Source organism: Vicia villosa, linkage group LG1, assembly GCF_029867415.1.
Source record: "Vicia villosa cultivar HV-30 ecotype Madison, WI linkage group LG1, Vvil1.0, whole genome shotgun sequence".
Classification (NCBI taxonomy): Eukaryota; Viridiplantae; Streptophyta; class Magnoliopsida; order Fabales; family Fabaceae; genus Vicia; species Vicia villosa.
Window position 1 is genome coordinate 168773776 of NC_081180.1, and position 24362 is coordinate 168798137.

At 44.1% G+C, this 24362-nt stretch overlaps 1 protein-coding gene across 1 annotated transcript; it reads left to right on the top strand.

Moving 5' to 3' along the window:
• Window positions 1–1741: 1741 nt before the first annotated feature.
• On the top strand, window positions 1742–4474 carry LOC131620143 (ACT domain-containing protein ACR10-like). Its single transcript, XM_058891162.1, has 6 exons — window positions 1742–2099; window positions 2350–2568; window positions 3161–3266; window positions 3358–3694; window positions 3794–4078; window positions 4194–4474. The coding sequence occupies exons 1-6, from the start codon at window positions 1946–1948 to the stop codon at window positions 4329–4331; spliced, it is 1239 nt and encodes a 412-aa protein (XP_058747145.1). The 5' UTR covers window positions 1742–1945; the 3' UTR covers window positions 4332–4474.
• Window positions 4475–24362: the final 19888 nt, after the last annotated feature.

The window sequence follows — 24362 nt, forward strand, 5'->3', positions numbered from 1 at the left end:
TCGAGGTAAACCTCCCGCATCGTGGGATGGTTACCTTGTGAACCTCGAATCCTGTAGGTAAGAGGTGTATTATTCCTGGAGGAAGCCTTAAAGTAACTCCAAGTTAGTGTTCATAGTCAACATTCTTGGCTAGGGATTGTCATGGAAGTGTGTCTTCCAAACTGTTTGTTTGTGTAATTAGAAGGTTGGTGATTAGGTCGTTGTTACAGCTCTTGGGACTGGAGAACTGTACAACATCACTGCGGTGTTAGGAAGTGGGATAAGGATATTCCATATCTAGAGAGGATCTAGGTAGAAGGGTCACTGGGTAGGGATTAAGTGAAGGGTTGTAAACGAGGGAGTTTAGCTCTGAATTAATACTACTGATAGTGGACTTCGTTCCTGGCTTGGTATGCCCTCAAAGTAGGTGTGTTTGTCACCGAACTAGGTCAACAATTACTGGTGTCATTTATCTTTCAGTTTGGCATAAATCTGTGTATATATCATGCTAATGTTTCTTGACAAATCAGATGTCTCGACATCTTTTAAGACATCTAGGTCTGTTACACCAGAATTTCAGTTATCACCAATAAAAGCACTTTATTGGTGACACAATCCACCTTTTCGCTATCTCAAAACCCTAGATTGAGTCTTTAATTCTTCAATTTTCTCCTTTACTCCTTCATCTCCAATCTTGAGGATCTTCTTTTCATGGATTTCTTGAACGAGTCTTTCAGTCCGGATAATCCTCTGGTACTTAAGGAGACAAAAGGATGTTGCGAAGTGAAAGAAGTTGAAATTGGTGTGTTTGTGTCATGGTGAACAAATGGTTGAGTCTCTTTAGAAGATACAATTGTCGATAATTATACAACACAAAATAATTAGATCGATTAGCAAAAAAGTTTGCGAGGCACAACGAAAACCTAATGAATTTGATGTAGAATTTTATGAGAATCATAAAACATTCCACAAACAACACCACTATTCTTGGATGGAACATGAGATTGATGGTGTGCAGATAAAAGTTGTTGTAGAAGCTCTTCAATATGACAATGAAAGCCTCTATTAGGTGGAGGAAAGAGGTCTACCTGTAAAGTTGGCACTCAAATATCCAAATCAATGAGGTTAGAGAGTCGTAACTTGCAAGGTTGAATTAATTGTACCAGTTTATGACCCATGATCATGTTTATAAACATACAACAATTAAAACTGCCTCAGGAAACGCAACACAATGTATGGTAGATTGTTGTATTGAATCCAACAACTATGACGAGCACAATATTCTTCGGGAATATTTACTTGTTTGTCTTTTTTAAACAAACAAATTTCTGAATTTCACTTCGAATTGTATTAAACCATTTGTTGACAGTTCGAAAACATAATTAATTTTAAGTGTTTATATTCCAAATACTTAGTTAGCACTATTAATTAAAAATTTGTTTAAAAAAGAAACAATAGTATTTTATATTTAGAAAGAGACATATATTTAAAAATATATCTTTTGTGAAATGAATGTTTTTATTTAAGAATATAGGGAATATTAATGATCATTTTGTAATACTATATAACTTGAAGAAAAACATGTTTTTCTTAAGAGAAATAACTTTCTTGACTCATCTATTTTTAGGAGAGAGAAAAAACTTGTAAACTAAAATGATTCACTCTAATAAAGTAATAATAGTATATCCTTCAACCTTAAACTTTACATCTGCCCATAAAATTTAGACTATAGTCAACACACAACAACCACCAACACCAGTTTCACTACTTACTACTTACTCATCTCTCTCTCTCTCTCTCTCTCTCTCTCTCTCTCTCTCTCTCTCTCTCTCTCTCTCTCTCTCGACAAGGATTCAACAACAGCAACCTGTAAAGTTAAAGAACAAACCACTATTGTAACAAGACACAAACTTCAAAAAGCTGTTCCTTTGAATCAAAACCAAACCAGCAACAATAATAAGAAACCATGGGAATACTATACGATGATGTAGTGATTATCAAGCCGCCAGAAAAAGAAGGTGACCCAACTATGGTTACTGTGAATTGCCCCGACAAAACCGGTCTTGGTTGTGACTTGTGTCGTATCATACTCTTCTTTGGTCTAAACATTGTTAGAGGAGGTAACTTTACCAACACTAAAAATCAAAACTTTCATAGTTTCTGAGATTGGAATTCGTTTAAAAATCAAATTTTTGTCATGAAATTTTCATTTTTGTTTGAATTTGAGATATGGGTATGTGAGTTTACTGAATTTCAGAGATGGGTTTGCTTTGGTTTCTGTGTTTGTTTGATGCTGAAGTGGATTTCTTGAATTTGAGATTAAGAATAACAGTTTTTTTTTTTGTTTTTGTTTTCGGTGTGGTGATGTAGATGTGTCAACGGATGGAAAGTGGTGCTATATAGTTTTCTGGGTGGTTGGGAAACAGAAGACAAGATGGAGTTTGTTGAAGAAGAGGATGGTTGAAGCTTGTCCTTCTTGTTCCTCAGCTTCTGGAATCTCTTATTACTGTTCGGATTTGCAGCCAACTAAGCCTCCTGATGTTTTCCTGTTGAAATTCTGCTGCCATGATCGGAAAGGACTCTTACACGGTAATTTTCGAAGCTTTACTTGGAAATCCAAGTCTTCCTGTGTGTGTGGTTGGTTCTGGATCGACGAAAATTGATTTTGAATGAATTGGTTATGTAAAGTTGATTTTGGTTAAAAGTGCTTTAAGTTGGAATCATTTTTGGATGCAAAATCAATTCTACTCAAAGAGCATCCCAACTTCTCGTAATCAATTCTACGCCACTGGAATCAAATTTGACTCTACGATAATCGAACACTGCATGTATTTTATGTTGCTGTTGTCGATAGAATTTCAACACTATTAGTTACGGATTAGTCCAAGACCTTGGTACTTTTGTTTTCATTTCTGCATAATTTGCAACTCTTAATTCATCGATCTTTGGTCACAACGATCCACCTTCATTCTCATTAGTTCGGCGGAGTAGTAAAAGGGCTGCAGGGTTTGGTTCGATTGTTATGAAAGCCATTGATGTCATATTCTTGAATGCATTCCAATTTGGAGTTATGTTATGCCATATCTTATTTTTATAAGATCGTCTTTTACTTTGCGAATCCGGTTTTGTGTGAAATCGGTAGACACAACCAATTAACCTAATGTTTTTATATCTGTGACAGATGTTACTGCGGTTCTTTGTGAACTAGAGCTTTCTATTATCAAAGTCAAGGTTTCCACTACACCCGATGGAAAAGTCTTGGATCTGTTTTTTATCATAGATACCAGGTTTTTACATATTCTATTTGCTACTCTATAATGCTACTTCGTTTCTACCAAAACTTCTTTATCGTTTTACTTAATGCGCCTTTGATGACAGAGATCTTCTACATACAAAGACAAGAAAGGATGATACAATGGAACATATAAAAGGTGTTTTGGAGGATTCTGTACTTACTATGGACATCGAATTGGTTGGTCCGGAAATTTCTGCTTGTTCGCAGGCATCTTCATTCCTTCCAGCTGCCATCACTGAAAATGATTATAGTTTGGAATTGCCTGATTCAGTTCAAACCGGAACTCTCCGATCAGATTATACTTCTATCACGGTGGACAACACGCTTAGTCCGGCTCATTCCCTTGTCCAAATTACGTGCCAAGACCACAAAGGTCTTCTTTACGACATAATGAGAACTCTCAAAGACTACAACATTAAGGTATGTTCATTCAAAATCATCATGAATAGATATTGTTTTATGCTAATCTTATGCTGTTATCAATTGAATATGTGCCAATGCTATTTGTCGCTTAATCAGATTTCGTTCGGGCGTTTCACTACAAAGCCTCGACGAAAATGTGAGATGGACTTGTTCATCATGCAAGCAGATGGAAAGAAGATAGTTGACCCTAACAAGCAGAGTTCTTTGTTGTCGCGCCTTAGAACGGAACTATATCGTCCACTAAGAGTAGCTGTTGTGAGCCGAGGCCCTGATACCGAGCTTCTGGTTGCAAACCCTGTCGAGTTGTCTGGCGAAGGACGGCCTCTAGTTTTTTACGATATTACTCTCGCTCTCAAAATGCTCGAAATTTGCATCTTTTCGGTAATTACTGATCTGTTATCAAAATTTGTAAAGGTCGAATCGTTTAGTCCTTTAAATTTCCGAAATAGTTTTTCAGCAGACGTAATGTTAATATTCTGATGAATTGTTTCAACAGGCTGAGATAGCGAGACACGTGATCGGAGACCGAGAGTGGGAAGTTTATAGAATCTTGCTCGACGAAGGGGAGGGATTGTGTGTTCCGCGGAACAAGATTGAGGAGGGAGTTTGGAAGATGTTGATGGGATGGGAGTGATCAATACATGGTTGCTGTCATGAGATTTTCCACCTTGTGAATGAACCTCTGTCAATGTACATATAACAATGATATGATAAAGTTTATTAGAAGTAATTGTGAAATATAATGTATGCAAATGATGTGTTTTATTTCTTTTGTAATGCTAACTTAATGTATATAAATTAGAAGGTAGTAGCAAGTAGATGAAAATGAAGTAAATATTGTGAAGTAGTTTGTTAATATTCTGATTAATCTTATGTTTATTGATAAGAATGTCTTAAATACAATCCCAAAAATCAGAGAAAATTAATAACTCAATGTAGTTGGTCTAAATTTAGTGGTAAGTGTTTCTATTAGTGCTGCTGCAATTAGGGGTGATAAAGTGGGCATGGTCATTCGAGTATATGTCTGTTTTGTCCGTACTTTTTTAGAACGGGTCAAAGTTTTAGATATGTATTCTCTAATGTGTATTTCTATTCTGTTTTTTTTTTTTTTAGAGATGTAGTGTCTGCGAGTCCTTTCTCTGTCTTGTTTCTATTTTATTGTGGAAAGAGTTAAAATTTTAGATTTAAGCTTTCAACTGTGTTCCTCCTGGTTTTTTCCAGATTTTTACGGCACGGACCTGGATCGGTTGGCCCCTAACTACACGCATCATGTGCATTGACACATAATACACAAAATCAGAATTATTTAGTCAAGAAGTGAGTTGCTGATGAGAATTTTGCTATAGTAACATAATTAAGCTTGTATTTTATATTTCTCTTCAATTACATCCGTACTTGGAGAACGCCACACTATTGAATAAATTTCATGTCATGAGAGATCATTTGGGGGCATGAACGTTTAGCAGCAGCCGTCACCAATTTTTTTCCTCCTTTATTGAGGATTCTTGATTTTTTTTATAAACTTTTTCAAATCATCACTATTTGATGATCAATTAATTGTTTATCACATTCTTCGCTCTCGTTTATTCAATGGCAATGGCAGAAGTTTTTAATGAAGGTACCACACTGCCTCCTTTACCACCTCAACCGCCTATAAAATTTTCACCGGTTTCCTTCAATGCTAAGTATTTAGTCATTCAAAAAGGTTATTGGCTCAATGAAAAAAATTATTTCCAATTGTCTCTGTTGATGGGTATTTGTGGTGCGGTTTTGACTTAAAAAATCATTCAAATTTCAAGAGAAAAAAGTGTGTGGTTCGGTTGACTTTTATAAATAAAACCAAACCAAATCAAATCAATGTGGTTTAGATTGGTTCGGTTTTTTTAAAAAATTTATTGAGTCATACATACTGATCGTACCTGATCAGAAGAATCGTCAAGGCCTGCTCGGATGCTGGTCTTCGTAAAGTGAGAGGGGGGGTGTACCTGCAAGGTACTCCGATGCCAAAGTGAGTAGATGAGCAAAGGAGAGCAAGTACTAGCTAAGGTTAGAAGAGAATTGAATACCTGACCCTCTAGTCAAAGAGGGTATATATAGCCCCCAGCGCTGGGCCATGATCTCGCTATTGGGTTGGATTCCCAAGCCCAACTAGGAGACTGCCAGGTTTCCTGAGCGGAAATATCGGAGGTGCGTGTACGCCCTCTGTCCTGGTTAACCGCTCCGAAGTCCAAGGGAAGACGCGGTCTTTTAGGAGCCACGTGGGATCCGAGTTGTTCGGAGGGTTGGATATGAAGGAGCCCCGCGCGGAGCAGGGTCCTCGGCAAGGATGACGTCCGGGGGAGAGTTAACGCCGAGCAAGGTCGTCCGCTCCGGGTAGGGTGTTAGTGCCGAGCAAGGCGTGTCGGGGAGGCAATGAACTATTCATGGGCCATGGGCCTCTGAGGCTTATTGGGCCGAAAGCGGTGTTGGGCCTAGCCTTGGCCCAGTCCAGAACAGGAGCCCCCCAAGTCGGAGTTTTCTGGTTAAGAAGCTGTGACTTTGCTTCTATGCTCGGACCCCTATCCTCGTGGTTGCTCGGTGAATCGATCCTCGTTACACAGACGCGCTCGGAGGAAAATCCAGTGGTGGGCGAAACGTCGCGCGTGGGAAACACGCGCTGACGTGGCATAGGCAATGATGGCCTAGGGTCTAGGAGGCGGCGCCTGTCAGGAGAGGCGACGCTTCGCCTTCCAAGCCTTTTCCCTATAAAAGGGGGCGAATTCTCTCATTTGGAAGTTTTCCTCTCTCTGTTTGTCTACTCGGCTCCGATCAAGGGTTCCTCGGGGAATAGTTTCCTAGCTCGTTCATCATATCAAGGTCGTCGCCTAGCGAAGGATTCTCCTCGGCCATCATCATTATGTCTGCAAGTAAGTTCGTTTAGCCTGTCGTTGCTTTACTATTTTTCATAGGATTTGTGTGTTTCGCTTTCGAGGTCTTCGTCATCACCATCTTCCCCGGGTTATCTAAGCGATGCCCGGGGGTTAGCGTGGGTTGGCAGGCCGGAGTACGTTGGCGTTAAACTGCTTTAGATAAGCTTTCCCATTGTCGTGTCATCTGTGAGTCCTCGGCTGACGAGCGTTGTTCCTCGATGGGGGTTTAGCCGGGGGCTCCGCTGCTCCTGCTCTACCCTTTCGCTCGTATCGCGGTGGAAGGGTGGATTTGATGACTGTCGAATTCACTTTTTCCCTTCTGCCTGCAGGTGGATCTGATTCGAGCGCTAGTTCGGAATCTGGCTCGGAATCTGACTCGTGGAGGAGTGGGTCGGACGATTCGACGGCCACTAGCTCCGAGGTCGAGATCATCGAGGATCAAAACGCGTCCTCTCCGGCAGACCCTGACCATGTGGATTCCCCGGGTCCGGATGCCGAGGGAGGGGTTTCCCCCATGCCTTTGTTTAGCTACGAGTGTACGGTTGCGCTCGACTGGATAGCCGACGAAGCCTTGACGGTCGCTTCTCGGTATACTGAGTCTTTGGATGGGGCGTTCAGAGAAATTGAGACCTTGGGGGAGGGTGAAGCGCCGAATTACCGAGTGGTTCGCCCGTCCCAAGACGAGCGCATATGCTCTCGATTTAACGTGGATGGCTTTGCAATGTATGAATACGTGTTCAAGGAACTCGGCTTCCGATTACCCTTCTCCGACTTTCAGAAATCGGTGATGGCATTTCTAAATTTGGCGCCGTCCCAACTACATCCGAATGCCTTTGCTTTCATGCGAGCGTTCGAGATTGTTTGTAACTATTTGGGGATTGGTGCTACGACCGCATTGTTCGGCCGGTGTTTCCGCGTCCAAAGGCAGGCGGCAAACGGCCGATATAGCTGGGTCTCATTCAGAAACGCCGAGCGAAAACTCTTCGGGACGTACACTGACTCCGTGAAAGGCTTCAAGGATCGGTATTTTATCGTCCAGCCGATCAGCCGACTGGCCTACTCGGAGGTATCGGATCTCGTGGTCATGCGCGATGAAGACGGGGAGGTGCTAAGGGGCGAGGATGGACAGGTGGCGAGGGAATTCTGCACAAGGTTCCCGTTTTTCTGGTGGAAGGGTCATTTCTCTTCTCCTCCTAAACATTATGTTTGGGAGGACGGGGACCTGGATGAGCAAGATACGGAGTCTTATTCGGTCTTGTGTAAGTATGTAGAGAGCTTCACTATGTCCCAGTGGGTGACGAAGACCGGGGCTCCCGTATTGGACGAGAACGGTGTGCAGGTCGCGGAGCAGCGGTCCATTAATACTAAGGCTTTGTTGTCTTGTCGGACTCCCGAGGAGACTCGGGCGTTGTTAGGTCGTGTCCCTTCGCTCTGCATTTCTTCTTCTGCCCTGTGTTTTTGCTAACTTGTTTTACTTTTTCTTCGCAGATGCTATGCCGGAGAAGGATGAGGCGATCCTGAAGATGGCTCTGGATGCGAAGAAGAATCAAAAGAAGAAGGGTCGGAGTGCTGGTGCCGGGGAGCATTCTGCCTCGGCAGGTTCTCCTCGGGTGAACGTAGATGAGTCGTCTCCCAAGAGAGGACGCCACGAGCCGTCACATCTGGGTCCCGAGCGGGCCTTTGTATTGCCTCCCTGCTATAAGGATGGAGGCTACTTTGAGAAGTTCCCCCTAGCCATCGCTCCGGACGAAGCTCGTCGGATTGGTGAAATGGACTCCCCGTCACTTCAGAAGCAGCTGGCGTGCGACAGTGCCGCCGTGATGAGGGTTTTGGGAATGGCTCAGGTGTTAGCCGCTGGTGGTTCGGGCTCGGCCGAGGCCGTGAAGAAGGCAGAAGCGGCTAAGAAGGTTGCCGAGGAGAAGATGAAAGTCATGGAGACGGACCGCAAGGAGCTGAAGAAGAAGATCGACTTGGCTCTGAAGCAGAGGGACGGGGAGATTGCGGAGTTGAAGAAAAAGCTTGCCGACTCTGAGCTTAAGTGGGCTTCTTCGGCAGATGAGTCGCCGGATGTGGCTGCTCTGCAATCCAGGGCTGAGTTTGTGGAGAAAGTGGACGGCCTGAAGATAAGCTTGGCCGACATGGCTGAAGTTGGGTTCGAACGCGCCGTTCATCAGTTGAGGCTTCTGAACCCCGGCCTGAAGGAGGACAACATCGGCCTTTCTTCGAAGATTGTGGACGGTGTGCTGGTGCCCGAGTCCCCTGAGAGTGACGAGTAGATAGGGTGATCCCGGGCCTGCGTGCCTGTATTCTTCGGCCTGCGCGCCACTTTCTCTTTTGTTGGGTAATGCCCGAATTATCTTTTGGGGGCCTGCGTGCCCGTCATTTGTTTGTAACTTTTGGATATCGTCGGCCGATCTGGTCGGCATCTTTAATGTTTTATAGCTTTGTCTGCTTATATTCGTTTATTCGCATCCTTAAAGTACTATCGTTGCCTGCTCGTATTTGATAACATTTCTGCAGTGCTCGGAAGCCGAGGTGTTTCCTCCATACTTAGGATATTTTTCGTTTGCATCCGGCTACGCTCGGGTATGCCGGGGAGGTTTTTGTGTTAGGTAACTGCTGGTATATATTTGTATGCTCCGAGGAGTTACCTCCACACTTAGGCCATTTTCGTTTTTGTGAACTATGCTCGGCTAAGAATGATTGTCCGGGCGTGTTGACTTCGGTCCGGGTGCGCAGAGCAGGTGTGCGCTGTTAGCGAGTACGAGACCATGATCATGGCCAAGTTCTCGCGGCGTGAACGATCCCATCGCGAGCTGGGGTTCTGCCGTGCAGGTACTTCCACGGATGGTCTAGGTGTAGATTCTTCCGTGTGGTCGGTTCTCCCATCTGGTGGTTGGATCCGACCGTTGCTGTCGTGGAGTTCCCGCGTTCGTACCGATGACGCGGCTCCATGCCCGGTTAGCACCTGTGATGGATACGGATGTCCGGGGGTGTTAGGTCGGGTCTAACTGTAATAACGTCTGAGCTTTTCAGCGTTCCAAGGCCGAGCAAGTTTTACTCCGAGGAGATCCTCGAGGTAGTAGGCGCCATTCTCGGTTTTGTCATAAACTCGGTATGGGCCTTCCCAGTTTGGGGCTAGTTTGCCTTCGCGTGAATCCTTCATGTTCCTGCGGAGCACTAGGGCGCCGACTTCGAATTCGCGCTTGATGACTTTGGTGTTATAGCGGAGAGCTATTTGTTGTTTCAGTTTTGCTTCTCGGAGGGAAGATCCTGTGCGGATCTCCTCGACCATGTCGAGCTCCTCCCTCATTGCTTCGTCGTTGAGCTCTTCGTCGAGGGGGGATTCGGTGCGCCGAGAAGGCTCTCGGATTTCTACTGGAATTACGGCCTCGGTGCCGTAGGTTAGTCTAAATGGAGTTTCGCCCGTGCTCGAGTGGGGGGTCGTTCTGTATGCCCAAAGCACACTATGCAGCTCCTCGACCCAGGCTTTTTTGGCTTCGCCGAGTCTTCGCTTTAGCCCTCGGAGAATGACTCTGTTAGCTACTTCGGCTTGCCCGTTAGTCTGAGGGTGCTCGACAGAAGTGAAGTGTTGCTTCGTGCCGAGCTTGGCTACAAACTCTTGGAATTTTCTGTCGGTGAACTGGGTGCCATTGTCGGTGATTATGGCCTGAGGGACCCCGAACCGGGCGAGTATATTTCGTTTGTAGAAACGGAGCACGTTTTGAGACGTGATCTTGGCGAGTGCCTCGGCTTCAATCCACTTCGTGAAGTAATCGACGGCAACCACGAGATACTTGTTTTGGTATGAGCCGACCGGGAATGGTCCGAGGAGGTCCATTCCCCAGGTGGAGAAAGGCCAATGTGACGATAGGGACTTGAGCTCGTTTGGGGGAGCCAAGTGCATGTCGGCGTGACGCTGGCACTTGTCGCATTTACGGACATGTTCTTTGGCATCTTGTTGCATGGTCGGCCAGTAGTAGCCAGCTCTGAGGGCTTTCCTTGCTAGTGATCGGCCGCCGAGGTGATGGCCGTTGATCCCCTCGTGGAGCTCATGGAGTATCTCGGACGCCTGTGATGTGTCAACGCATTTAAGGAGAGGGATGGAGAAACCCCGTCGGTACAGTTTGTTCTCGATGACTGTGTACGAACAGGCTCGTCTTCTGATGATTGAAGCTTCCTTGGCGTCGGCCGGTAATTCGTCCTTGGTGAGGTAGTTGTACACCGGGGTCATCCAGCAATGGTCGTCCCCGATGGCGAGTACCTGTAGGGCTTGGGAATTCTCGCTTATGCTCGGTTTGGGCAAGATTTCTTGGATCACCGACTTGTTTCCGCCCTTCTTTCTCGTACTCGCAAGTTTGGACAGTATGTCGGCACGCGAGTTGTTCTCCCGGGGAATATGCTCGACGTTGACCTTAGAGAATTTTTTCATCTTCTCTCTGACGAGAGTGAGATACTCGGCCAGTGTGTCGTTTTTTGCTTGGTAATCGCCGCTGACTTGGGAGGCGACGAGCTGGGAGTCGGTGTAAATCATGACCTCTCGGGCTCCTACATCCTCGGCCAGACGTAGGCCTGCTAAGAGAGCTTCGTATTCGGCCTGGTTGTTCGACGTGGTAAAGGATAAGACCAAGGATACTTCGATGATGAGTCCCTCGTCATTTTCCAGGATAATGCCGGCTCCACTTCCTGAGGAGCTCGAAGCGCCGTCCACGTAGATGGTCCATTTGTTTCCAGTTGGGGTTTGGGAGCTGGAAATAGCGGTCATCTCGGCCACGAAATCAGCGAGTGCTTGGGCTTTTAGTGCCTTCCTGCCCTCGTATTGTATGTCGAATTCGGACAGCTCGAGGGACCATCTCAGCATTCTTCCGGCCATGTCTGGTCGGCTGAGTAGTTGCTTGATGGGTTGGTCGGTCCGGACGACGATGGTGTGGGCGAGGAAGTAGTATCTGAGCCTCCTAGCAGCTGTTATTAGGGCCAGGGCGACTTTCTCTATTTGCTGATACCGCACCTCAGGCCCTTGTAGGGCTTTGCTCGTGAAGTACACTGGTTTCTGCCCGTCTTCAGATTCTCGGATCAAGGCCGCGCTGGCCGCTTCGTTCGAGACGACCAGGTAGAGATACAGAATCTCGTTGGTATCTGGTCGGGAGAGGACGGGTGGCTTGGAGAGCACTTGTTTGAGGTGGGACAGCGCTTGCTCGCATTCCTCGGACCATTCAAAGGTCGCTTCTTTCCGAAGTAACTTAAAGAACGGGAGAGCATGTTGAGCGGATTTTGCGACGAAGCGGGATAGTGCTGTTAGCATTCCGTTTAGTACTTGGATGGATTTTTTATTGACGGGGGTAGGGAGTTCCGAGAATGCTCGGCACTTATCGGGGTTGGCTTCTATTCCTCGCTCGGTCAGGTAGAAACCGAGGAACTTGCCCGCCCGTACCCCGAAGGTGCATTTCTCAGGGTTGAAACGCATCTTGCAGGATCGAGCTTGTTTGAATACTCGTTCCAGGTGTGCCGTGTGATCGACGTCTTCTCGAGATTTGACGATCATGTCGTCCATGTATACCTCGAGGGTGTCGCCGATTTCTTCTCGGAAAACCTTGTTCATCATTCGCTGGTACGTAGCCCCGGCGTTCTTGAGTCCGAACGGCATTACGTTATAGTAATATTTGCCTGACTCGGTCATGAATGCCGTGCACTGCTTATCGCATCTCGCCATGGGAATTTGGTTGTAACCTGAATAAGCATCCATGAACGATAACAATTTGTAACCGGCCGAGTTGTCGACCAGTCTATCGATATTAGGTAAAGGATACGCATCTTTGGGGCATGCCCGGTTAACATCAGTATAATCAACACACATTCTCCATTTTCCATTAGATTTTTTGACTAGTACAACGTTTGAGAGCCAAGTTGAATACTTGGCCTCGGAAATAAAATTTGCCTCTAGGAGGTCTTTTACAGCTTTCTCGCCAGCCTCCGCTTTTTCGGGAGACTGCCGACGCCTACGTTGAACTACTGCTTTTGCGGTCGGATTGATGGAGAGCGTGTGGCAGGCGACCTCAGGGTCGAGTCCGGGCATCTCTGCTGCGCTCCAGGCGAACAAGTCGGCGTTGTTCCTCAGGCAAGCTATGAGCTGCTTCCTCGGTGTATCCGGGATGTTCTTGCCGATCTTCACAGCCTTGTCGGGGTTGTCACCCAGAGGAATGAGCTCGAAATCCCCGTCTGGAATGGGCCGGATAGGGTGAGCTGTCTTCGGCTGTGGCTCTTCGCCGCTCTTTAGCTCTTCTTCTGTGAACCGAGCGTCGAGGTCGACTGAGCTGACGTCTGTGGTCGTCTGCCGATCTTCAGGAGGGGATTTATCTTCAGCCCTTGGTTTTTTGTTGGAGCTGGAGGGTGGGGCGATTAGCTCCAGTCCCTTTACCGATGCGTCGAATATCTGAAGGATAGAAAAACACTTAGAAAGGGGGGGATTGAATAAGTGTGACTTTAAAACTTGGACGATAAAAATAAATTGCACAATTATTTTTATCCTGGTTCGCTGTTAACGAAGCTACTCCAGTCCACCCCCGCAGAGATGATTTACCTCAACCTGAGGATTTAATCCACTAATCGCACGGATTACAATGGTTTTCCACTTAGTCCGCAACTAAGTCTTCCAGAGTCTTCTGATCACACACTGATCACTCCAGGAACAACTGCTTAGATACCCTCTAAGACTTTTCTAGAGTCTACTGATCAACACGATCACTCTAGGCTTAGTTCACTCCTAAGACTTCCCTAGAGTATTCTGATCAACACGATCACTCTAGTTACAAACTGCTCAGCCAACTGCTAAGACTTCCTAGAGTATACTGATCACACGATCACTCTAGTTCCTTACAACTTAATGTAATCTATTCAAGAGTTTACAAATGCTTCTTAAAAGCGATAATCACAACTGTGATATTTCTCTTAACGTTTAAGCTTAATCTCACTAAAATATTACAACAGCAATGTAGTGAGTTGATGAAGATTCTGAGCTTTGATTGAACAGCGTTTCAGCAAGTTTGATATTCACAGAATAGATGTAGAAAATTGGTAACCTTGCTTCTCATCAGAACTTCATATTTATAGGCGTTGAGAAGATGACCGTTGAATGCATTTAATGCTTTGCGTGTTCCGTACAGCATCGCATTTAATGTTATACGCTTTTGTCAACTACCTCGAGCCTTGTTCACGCTGTGTCTACTGACGTAGCCTTTAGTAGCTTTTAACGTTCCTTTTGTCAGTCAGCGTAGTCTGCCACCTGTACTTCCTTCTGATCTGATGTTTGTGAATACTACGTTTGAATATCATCAGAGTCAAAACAGCTTGGTGCATAGCATCTTCTGATCTTCTGACCTTGAAGTGCTTCGGAGCGTGATACCATCTTCTGATCTTCAGTGCTTCTGATCTCATGTTCTTCTGATGCTTCCATAGACCCATGTTCTGATTCTGCTTCGACCATCTTCTGATGTCTTGCCAGACCATGTTCTGATGTTACATGCTGAACCATTTGAGATACAACTTCTGAGCGCTGAATTATGCGTACTCTTTATATATATTTCCTGAAAGGGAAATTGCATTGGATTAGAGTACCATATTATCTTAAGCAAAATTCATATTATTGTTATCATCAAAACTAAGATAATTGATAAGAACAAATCTTGTTCTAACAATCTCCCCCTTTTTGATGATGACAAAAACATATATAAATGATATGAATTTGCGATCAGAAAGAGTAGACGGCAAAAGACAAATTACACAGCTATAGCATAAGCATATGAATATGTCTCCCCCTGAGATTAACAATCTCCCCCTGAGATAAATAATCTCCCCCTGAAATAAATACTCGAAGAACTTTGATAAAAGACTTCCCTGATTATTTCGGTAGAGACGATCATATAAGCTTCTGCCTTCAGAGAATTCATAGCTTCTGACTTCTGCTTCCATTGGACAGCTTCAGAACTTGAATTTCTTTAGATCCTTAGAACACTCACAGCTTCTGATTCCTGCTTCCATCGTGGACAGCTTCAGAACTTGAATTTCTTTGATCTTCAGAACATTCACAGCTTCTGACTTCTGCTTCCATTCAGGACAGCTTCAGAACTTGAATTTCTTTGATCTTCAGAACATTCACAGCTTCTGACTTCTGCTTCCATTCAGGACAGCTTCAGAACTTGAATTTTCTGGATCTTTTAGAACATTCACATCTTCTGATTTCTGCTTCCCTCGGATAGCTTCAGAACTTTGAATGTCTACCAATCATCACTTCATGCTAGATTTGTATCAGAACATTGTTGAATGTACCAGAGCATCATCAGAGCATCTCTACATCCTGAAATGTTACAGAACAAAAACTAAACGACAAAAGTCAGCATGAACGAGTTAGAACATAAAATGTATGTTTGAACACATTATATGTATCAGAGCCATATAGGCTGAAATAATGTATCAGAGCAAATAATGTATTAGAGCCATAACATTATATGTATCAGAGCAAATAGAATTTTGTCAGAACAGGATAGACAATGATATTCAAATTCTATTATCAGTGCTTCTGATTCATTCTTCTTTCTTGCTTCTGATCTCTGAAGCTTGACAGCACTCAGCTTGCTTCAGTTTCCATGGTTTTGCTTCTAGTGTTTGCTTCTGAAGATTCACTTCACTTCTCTGTACCTGCAAAACACTTAAACCATGTAGAACTTGCAGTTCTTGTTAGTGAATGCAACTGATTAAATCAAATCATTTATCACAGTATTTTCTCCCCCTTTTTTGTCATATCATCAAAAAATAGAAAAGATTCAGATGAATAAAACAGAACACATGGAGGAAGAAGATGATTTCATTAAGGATCAACCATTGGGTACAGAAGTACAAAGTGATAAGATCAGATGCACAAAAACAAAACAGATGCAACGAAGAGAAAGAAACAACACAGACTCAATCTAAGATGGCCCTAGTCTTGACAAGATCTTGGCCAGCATCTCTTTAACATCGTTGTTGTGTCCTTCTTGCCTTTCAATGAAAGCATCATACTTGTCATTGAGTGAGCTTTGCTCATCCTGTCTCCTCTGAATCGCTTCTAGAGTCCTTGCAAGACGAGAAGGTTCATCAGAAGAAGCTTCACCGCTTTCAACTACAGGAATGGCATGTTGATCTGCAGCTTCCATAGAAGTATCATTTGCTGGGATTTCCTCAACAGGGTCTGATTCAGCAACATGATCTTCAGCAACTGCTTCTTGCATAGAAGCATCTCCATACTCTGCAGCAGGAATTTTAGAGTCTCCATTCTCTAGTGCCTGAAGGATGGCAGCTAAATTCCTGGGAGCAGAGGGACCTTCAACTTCTGGTGGGTCAACAACTTCTGGAATGACCAAGTTTGGATCTTTCTCAGACGGGTTTTCCCTCAGATAGTCAAAGAGAGTCTTGAAATCTCCGAGCAGAACAGGATATTGAGGTATCCAAACCACAATATCCCTGCAAGGATTTGCTTCCAATGCAGCAGCGAGTCTTAATTGTTCCATCTCATCCAAGAAGGGCTTCTCTTCCAAAAGATATCTTCCTTTGAGACGAGCAAACCAGAAGTCTTCATAATTCCTCAGAATTCCACGAGGCCGTGGGGCAGCAGCTACACAGGCTTCCTGAAGTTCTAAAAACAGAGCATCTGATTCTCTGCGAAAGATCCTCCAGAAGTTCCGCATAGCAACATCATTCAATCCAGAACTTTCAGCGAGTCTGAGAGTATCAAAGGTACTTCTGAGATTCCTCTTTATGTTTTCAAAAACTACACCAATAGGATATACGGGGCGGGGTTTTATTTGGGTTTTTGAGAAGGCAGGTTTGGAAGTGAAGTACGGATGAGGTTCTCTATCCAACCTATAAGAAGATTCTGCTTCAGTATCAGAATCTAACACTACCACTTCAGCTTCAGGACGAGGCTTGGGAGTGTAGTTGCAATCACGGAGCAGCTGCTCATGTGATGCAGAGGTTGGAAAAGGAGAATCACAAGGATTGTTTTGAGAGGTGGAGGGAGTATGTTCAAGAGTAGCGTTGAGAGAAGGTTGAGATGGAAGGAGAGTTTGAAGGGGTGGTATATCCAGAACAGGATTTATGGTAGGTGGAGAGGAAGGAATAGTTAAAGGAGAAGATGGAGGTGTAAGAACATGGGCAAAAACAGGTGATTCTGATGTGGCTTTTTCTGGTTCAGGTGTAGGGACAATCTCTATTGGTGCAGCTTCTGAACAAACAGCAGGAACAGAATTAGGTTCAGAAATGCATATACCTTTGGAACCTCTCAGAAAAGCTTTGGCCACATCCTCCGTCTTTTTCTGCTTCTTACTCTTCGGCTCTTCAATAACCTTTGCTTTGCCGCTAGCGATTTCTTTCCTTCTGACATAAGCCAGAACTTCTGGTTGATTCTCAGCCTCTTGAGCAGCATTTTCTTCATCTGAGCTTTGAATAATCATCTTCCTTTTTCTGATTTTCTTCTTCTCAACAACTTCAACAATCTCAGCATCGTTATTTGACTTCTTTTTCTTTTTCTCAGCTTCCTTCTTTTTCTTCTCAAAATCAGCAGAGACAGCCTTAGCAACCTTTGCAATGACTTCTTCTGGGGTCACTTCTTTATTGGTGGTAGCAGCAGGATGATCAAACTTTCTTTTGGTCCTTTTCTCCTTCTTACGATTCACTTTAATAGGAGCACCTTTGTCTTGATCTTTAAGACTCTTATCCTCTTTTTGTGATATCAGATACTTAGTTCTGACTTGTGGTACCTCACTATTGAAGAAGGTTTTGAATTCAGCTAGAACTGGCTCTCTTCTGATTGTTGTTCCAGCAAGAGGTTGAGGAGTCTTAATGATAGCCTTAATCACGTTCATCCTCTTTAAAGTGAATGCGTTCAGACAAGCCCCAGATGTGACAGCAAGGTCTTTCACAATACCTTCAGATTCCAGACTCTCAACAATCTTGGAATGCACCAGAAGGTTTGTAATGATTCTACCAAAAGGAATGATTGTTCCACCATTTTCTTTTCTGAAAGCGTTTCTGGAATCCTTTACTGCTTTCCACATATGGTTGAAGATAATGTAAACCACATCAACCTTCTTCTGAGTGGCAATGCAATAAAGAATATATTTTTGCTCATTGTTTATGAAGTCAGCGGCATGTGTCGCTTTCCTATGGTAGAAGCACCCAAGAATGATCTTTGTCCAGATTTTGTAGATATCTCTCAACTCCTTGACGTGTTTTGTTTTCTTGACATTTGAATAGAGAGTGGATAGAACCTCTTCCCAATCTTCCCTTTTATCGATTTCAAAAGCTCCTTCCGCGTTCTTCAAATCAAACATCACTCTAAGAATGTTTTCAGTAATAACAACAAACTTTCCATGGACGAAAGAAAGTATTGATTTTGGAGCAACCACACCATGTGCCCAGAACTCCTTGACAAGATCTGGATAAACTGGGCCAACGAACTCAGCAAACAACGAGGTCCATCCTTGAAAGATGATGTCTTCTTTAAGATTAAATCCATGTTCTTCAAGGTTGTCAAAGTCAACAATAAGTTCACATAGAACTTCTAATTTGTTCTTGGGAATAGAGCATGCAACAACAGGAGTAAGTTGCAACGTTTCTTCTTGGAGATGATGAGGAACAGATGACTCAGCATTTTGGGATGAGGATGCAGCCATTGATGCAGAATGACCAAAACAAAACGAGCAAGAGAAGCGAACTGGGTTTTTGATTAGGGTTTTTTAGAAAACGGCTAAGAACTTTTCAAACGAGAGAATGCAAGGAGAGAGAGAGAGAGACAAAGGAGCGAAAAAGATGTACGATATGATTTGAAAAGAATATATAGAGACAGATTTGAAAAGAAAAAAAATAGTAAGAAATATAAATTGAACAGTTCCAGAATCAAAGGAAATCAATTTTATTAAATGATGAGTGACGTGAGGAGAGAGAACGTGGTAAATGAAATGATTTGAAACAGTTACCTAGGTCGGCGTCTTTTCAACTGCACGCTTTGTACTAACCGTACAGACACGTGTTCACCATCAGATAATAGATGACAGCTGTAAATATCAGAGAGATTTTACGCCTTCAGATTCTGATCACTGCTTCTGATCTGATCTACTTTCTCTTCTGGAAACACTTCTTCTGAAGTGTGCTGATATAAATTTGAATGATCTTCTGATCCATTACTTCTGATATACACAGCTTCTGGAGGTTCACTTCTTTGTTCTGCAGCTTCTGATAAGACAAAACTGTATCTGCAGAAATTCTTAAGCTCTTGTTTCATAAGTTTATCATCAAAACAGATGTTTATTGATTTGTCCACAATCAATGTTTCAATGTTGTATATTCTGTAGCATTTAGAGCATTCAGAATAATCAAGAATGAAACATCAATGCTTTAGAGACAAACAAAACAGATGGTTCCAAGACTAATAAACTTTCTTTTCTGAATTCCTACAAACATAGTTTCTTCAACAGATTTAAGAACCAGAACTTGGAAGATAATCTTTCTTCCCTTCAAGTGTTGAGATCAACTTGAGTCCAGGAGACATGTCATGTTGACTTTTATCTTCTTTGTCACCAAGAGAATCTGCAAAAGAAATAGTCTTTTTCTTTGGTACCCACATTTTCTTGGGTCCTTTCTTGTTAGTTCTCCTCAAGTTCTGATTGAACTTGGGTTTGACATAATAAGCAATAAGAGGAACAGCATGATAATTTTTAATATGAGTTTCATGATATTTCCTAGGTTGTGTCACATGCTTTTTGGTGTGTGTTATGTGAAAACTTTGAGCATGTGAAGTGTGTCTAATATCATGAGAGTGGCCATACTTGAACTGATCATACAATGGCTTGTATGTGATTTTCATTTCATCAATAGGTTCAAGTTTGTATGGGGTTTCACCCTCATAACCAATGCCAACTCTTTTGTTTCCAGATACGGCATATATCATAGAAGCTAGCTGACTTCTGCCAATACTTCTAGATAAGAACTTCCTGAAACTTAAATCATATTCTTTCAGAATATGGTTTAGACTAGGAGTGGATTTTTCTGAATCAGAAGGAGATCCAACATTATTGGATAATTTTAAAAGTTTTTCTTTTAATTCAGAATTCTCCAACTCAAGCTTCTTTGTTTCAAATTCAAATTGCTTTTTCAGCTTTTTGTATTTGAGACTAATCTGAGACTTGAGTTCCAGAAGTTCAGTTAGACCGGAAACTAACTCATCTCTAGTAAGTTCAGAAAATACCTCTTCAGAATTTGATTCTGATGTAGATTCTGATCCGTCATCTTCTGTCGCCATCAGCGCACAGTTGGCCTGCTCATCTTCTGAATCATCTTCTGACTCATCCCAGGTTGCCATAAGACCTTTCTTCTTATGAGACTTTTTCTTGGGACTTTCCTTCTGAAGATTTGGACATTCATTCTTGTAGTGTCCAGGCTCATTGCATTCATAGCACATGACCTTCTTCTTGTCAAATCTTCTTTCATCAGAAGATTCTCCACGTTCAAATTTCCTTGAACTTCTGAAGCCTCTGAACTTCCTTTGCTTGGTCTTCCAGAGTTGATTTAGCCTTCTGGAGATCAGGGACAGTTCATCTTCTTCTTCAGATTCTGATTCTTCAGGATCTTCTTCTCTGGCCTGAAAAGCGTTAGTGCATTTCTTGATATTTGATTTTAATGCAATAGACTTACCTTTCTTTTGAGGCTCATTTGCGTCCAGCTCTATTTCATGACTTCTCAAGGCGCTGATAAGCTCTTCCAGAGAAACTTCATTCAGATTCTTTGCAATCTTGAATGCAGTCACCATAGGACCCCATCTTCTGGGTAAGCTTCTGATGATCTTCTTTACGTGATCAGCCTTGGTGTATCCCTTGTCAAGAACTCTCAATCCAGCAGTAAGAGTTTGAAATCTTGAAAACATCTTTTCAATGTCTTCATCATCCTCCATCTTGAAGGCTTCATACTTCTGGATTAAGGCTAGAGCTTTAGTCTCCTTGACTTGAGCATTTCCTTCATGAGTCATTTTCAAGGACTCATATATGTCATAGGCCGTTTCCCTGTTAGATATCTTCTCATACTCAGCATGAGAGATAGCATTCAGCAAAACAGTTCTACATTTATGATGATTCCTGAAAAGCTTCTTTTGATCATCATTCATTTCTTGCCTTGACAGCTTCACGCCACTGGCATTTACTGGATGTTTGTAACCATCCATTAGAAGATCCCATAGATCACCATCTAGACCCAGAAAGTAACTTTCCAGTTTATCTTTCCAGTATTCAAAGTTTTCACCATCAAATACCGGCGGTCTAGTATAACCATTGTTACCGTTGTATTGCTCAGCAGAGCCAGATGTAGATGCAGGTGTAGATGTAGACTTTTCACTTTCATCAACCATCTTTTAAATGAAGCGTTTTTCTCTTCCTGAATCTTTTCTAAACACGGTTAAGTGCTTGCACCTTAGAACCGGCGCTCTGATACCAATTGAAGGATAGAAAAACACTTAGAAAGGGGGGGATTGAATAAGTGTGACTTTAAAACTTGGACGATAAAAATAAATTGCACAATTATTTTTATCCTGGTTCGCTGTTAACGAAGCTACTCCAGTCCACCCCCGCAGAGATGATTTACCTCAACCTGAGGATTTAATCCACTAATCGCACGGATTACAATGGTTTTCCACTTAGTCCGCAACTAAGTCTTCCAGAGTCTTCTGATCACACACTGATCACTCCAGGAACAACTGCTTAGATACCCTCTAAGACTTTTCTAGAGTCTACTGATCAACACGATCACTCTAGGCTTAGTTCACTCCTAAGACTTCCCTAGAGTATTCTGATCAACACGATCACTCTAGTTACAAACTGCTCAGCCAACTGCTAAGACTTCCTAGAGTATACTGATCACACGATCACTCTAGTTCCTTACAACTTAATGTAATCTATTCAAGAGTTTACAAATGCTTCTTAAAAGCGATAATCACAACTGTGATATTTCTCTTAACGTTTAAGCTTAATCTCACTAAAATATTACAACAGCAATGTAGTGAGTTGATGAAGATTCTGAGCTTTGATTGAACAGCGTTTCAGCAAGTTTGATATTCACAGAATAGATGTAGAAAATTGGTAACCTTGCTTCTCATCAGAACTCCATATTTATAGGCGTTGAGAAGATGACCGTTGAATGCATTTAATGCTTTGCGTGTTCCGTACAGCATCGCATTTAATGTTATACGCTTTTGTCAACTACCTCGAGCCTTGTTCACGCTGTGTCTACTGACGTAGCCTTTAGTAGCTTTTAACGTTCCTTTTGTCAGTCAGCGTAGTCTGCCACCTGTACTTCCTTCTGATCTGATGTTTGTGAATACTACGTTTGAATATCATCAGAGTCAAAACAGCTTGGTGCATAGCATCTTCTGATCTTCTGACCTTGAAGTGCTTCTGAGCGTGATACCATCTTCTGATCTTCAGTGCTTCTGATCTCATGTTCTTCTGATGCTTCCATAGACCCATGTTCTGATTCTGCTTCGACCATCTTCTGATGTCTTGCCAGACCATGTTCTGATGTTACATGCTGAACCATTTGAGATACAACTTCTGAGCGCTGAATTATGCGTACTCTTTATATATATTTCCTGAAAGGGAAATTGCATTGGATTAGAGTACCATATTATCTTAAGCAAAATTCATATTATTGTTATCATCAAAACTAAGATAATTGATAAGAACAAATCTTGTTCTAACAATATCCTCCTAGCAGCTTCGATGTCGGCATTGACAGTGACTACTCGTCCCCTCTTCGTATAGAACTTCATTTTCAGATGAACGGTTGAGGGAACGGCAGTGAGTTCGGCCAAAGTGGGGCGCCCGATGATGCAGTTGTAGAGGGTCTTACAGTTTATCACCAAGAACCGTGTCTTGACTTGCCTGGAAGCTTCCCCCTCCCCGAAGGAGACGAGCAGTTCGACGTAACCCCACGGCTTTGTGGTCGTTCCGTTGAATCCTTGGAGGTCGGAACCCACGTAAGGAGTGAGATGCGAGTCGTCCAGCTGTAAGGTTTGGAAGAGGTGGGAATACATGATGTCGACCGAGCTTCCCTCGTCGACCAAGATCCGACGGACGTCGAAGTTCGCCATCCTTGCTCGCACGAGCAGCGGGATTGTGGCGTTCGGGGCTCCGCCGGGCAGTTCCTCCAGGTAGAAAGTGATCGGTTCTGACCTCCCTTTAAACTTCCTGAGGGTTGGGGCCAGGTCCGTGGTGGCGCTGATCAACTCGTCAAACTTCCTTTTCACTGAGCCGATTGTGAGGGAGACAGGGTCCCCGCCGTTGGATATCAGCATTGCTGTCGGGAACCCTTCCCAGACGCTGAGGGCAGATGTCACTCCGACCGAGGTATGAAGTCTTCTGGTCGGGTGACAGATAACGCCACCTGCAGCGGCCTGGCATTCGGGGAGTTGCCCTCGTCGGAGCTCCGACGGTCATTCCTTCTGGGAGGGTCTCCTCTCTTTGTGTACTTAGAAAGGTGACCCTCTTTGATCAGTGTCTCGATGGCGTCCTTCAGGTGTATGCACTCATCCGTCAGGTGCCCGTGGCTCTTGTGATACTTGCAGTATTTGGACTTGTCGGTCCCCGGCCGGGAGGGATTCGGCTTCGGGGGCCTGATGTTGGAGTTTCTGAATTCGACGTTTATGCACTCGGCCAGGATCTTCTCCCGTGAAACTTTCAAGGGGGTATAGTCGTTGAAGCGCCCTGCTGGCCCTCTGCGCTCCTTTGTGTCGCGGGACCTGTCGTCCCTCTTTCTCTCGTTTGCTCGGGGCGCGGCGGACGGGTCTTGGCTCGAGCTCCGAGTAACGCCATTTCCCCTTGATGCTTTGACTGCGGCCGCTTCGCCCTCCTCGAAGGAGATGAAAGCCTGCGCCCTTTTCAAGATGGCGTTCATAGATCGCATTTTTTCGATCTTTATCGCTTTCCTGAATTCGCTGCCGGGGAGGAGCCCTCGCTCGAGGAGATACCTTTTCATGTAGTCGGTCGTCTCCACTTGGACGGCCTCCTTGTTGAATCTGTCGAGGTAGTCTCGGAGAGGCTCGTTGGTCCCTTGGACCACAGCTTCGAGGTTTGCCTCTGATTTCGGTTGACGGCGGGAAGCAGTGAAGTGACTCAGAAAGAGTTCCTTGAGCTCGGCCCAAGACGTGATGGAGTTAGGAGGGAGATTCCTGTACCAGGTCATTGCCCCCTTCCGGAGCGTGGTCGGGAAGATCCGGCATTTGATGGAGCCGTGGACGACGTGATACTCCATGACGGCCTCCAGGTTTCTGATGTGATCGTCGGGATCTGTAGTCCCGTCGTACGCATCCAGAGTCGGGGGTTTTTCCATTCCTCGGGGAAGGCGGGCCCTTCTAATGCTTTCGGACAAGGGGCTGCGGAATTCCTCCTCGTCGCTGGCACTCGGAGAGATCGAGCGTGTGTTGCGCCGGGCGGGTTCCTCCTTGCGAGGTTTCCTCCCTTTCCTGGCGAGCCTTCTTTCCTCTCTGTCCGGAGAAGGGCTCTCCTCGTCTGCGGGCTCAGGCCTCCGATTTTTCCTGCTCTTTCGCAGAGGGGAGCGCGAGTAGGACCTCTGGCGGCGGGATCTTTTCGGTGGAGATCGAGAGGAGGACGGTGAGCGTCGGCGAGTCTTCCTAGGCGGGGAGCGCGAAGAGGAGGAACGCGATCGACGGTGCCTCCGTGGGGGAG

Excerpts from the sequence above, each read along its gene's own strand:
- LOC131620143 (XM_058891162.1), top strand. The coding sequence starts at position 1,946 with ATGGGAATACTATACGATGATGTAGTGATTATCAAGCCGCCAGAAAAA. Across the intron at positions 2,569-3,160 it reads TCGGAAAGGACTCTTACACG|ATGTTACTGCGGTTCTTTGT; the intron begins GTAATTTTCGAA and ends TATCTGTGACAG. Across the intron at positions 3,267-3,357 it reads TTTTTTATCATAGATACCAG|AGATCTTCTACATACAAAGA; the intron begins GTTTTTACATAT and ends CTTTGATGACAG.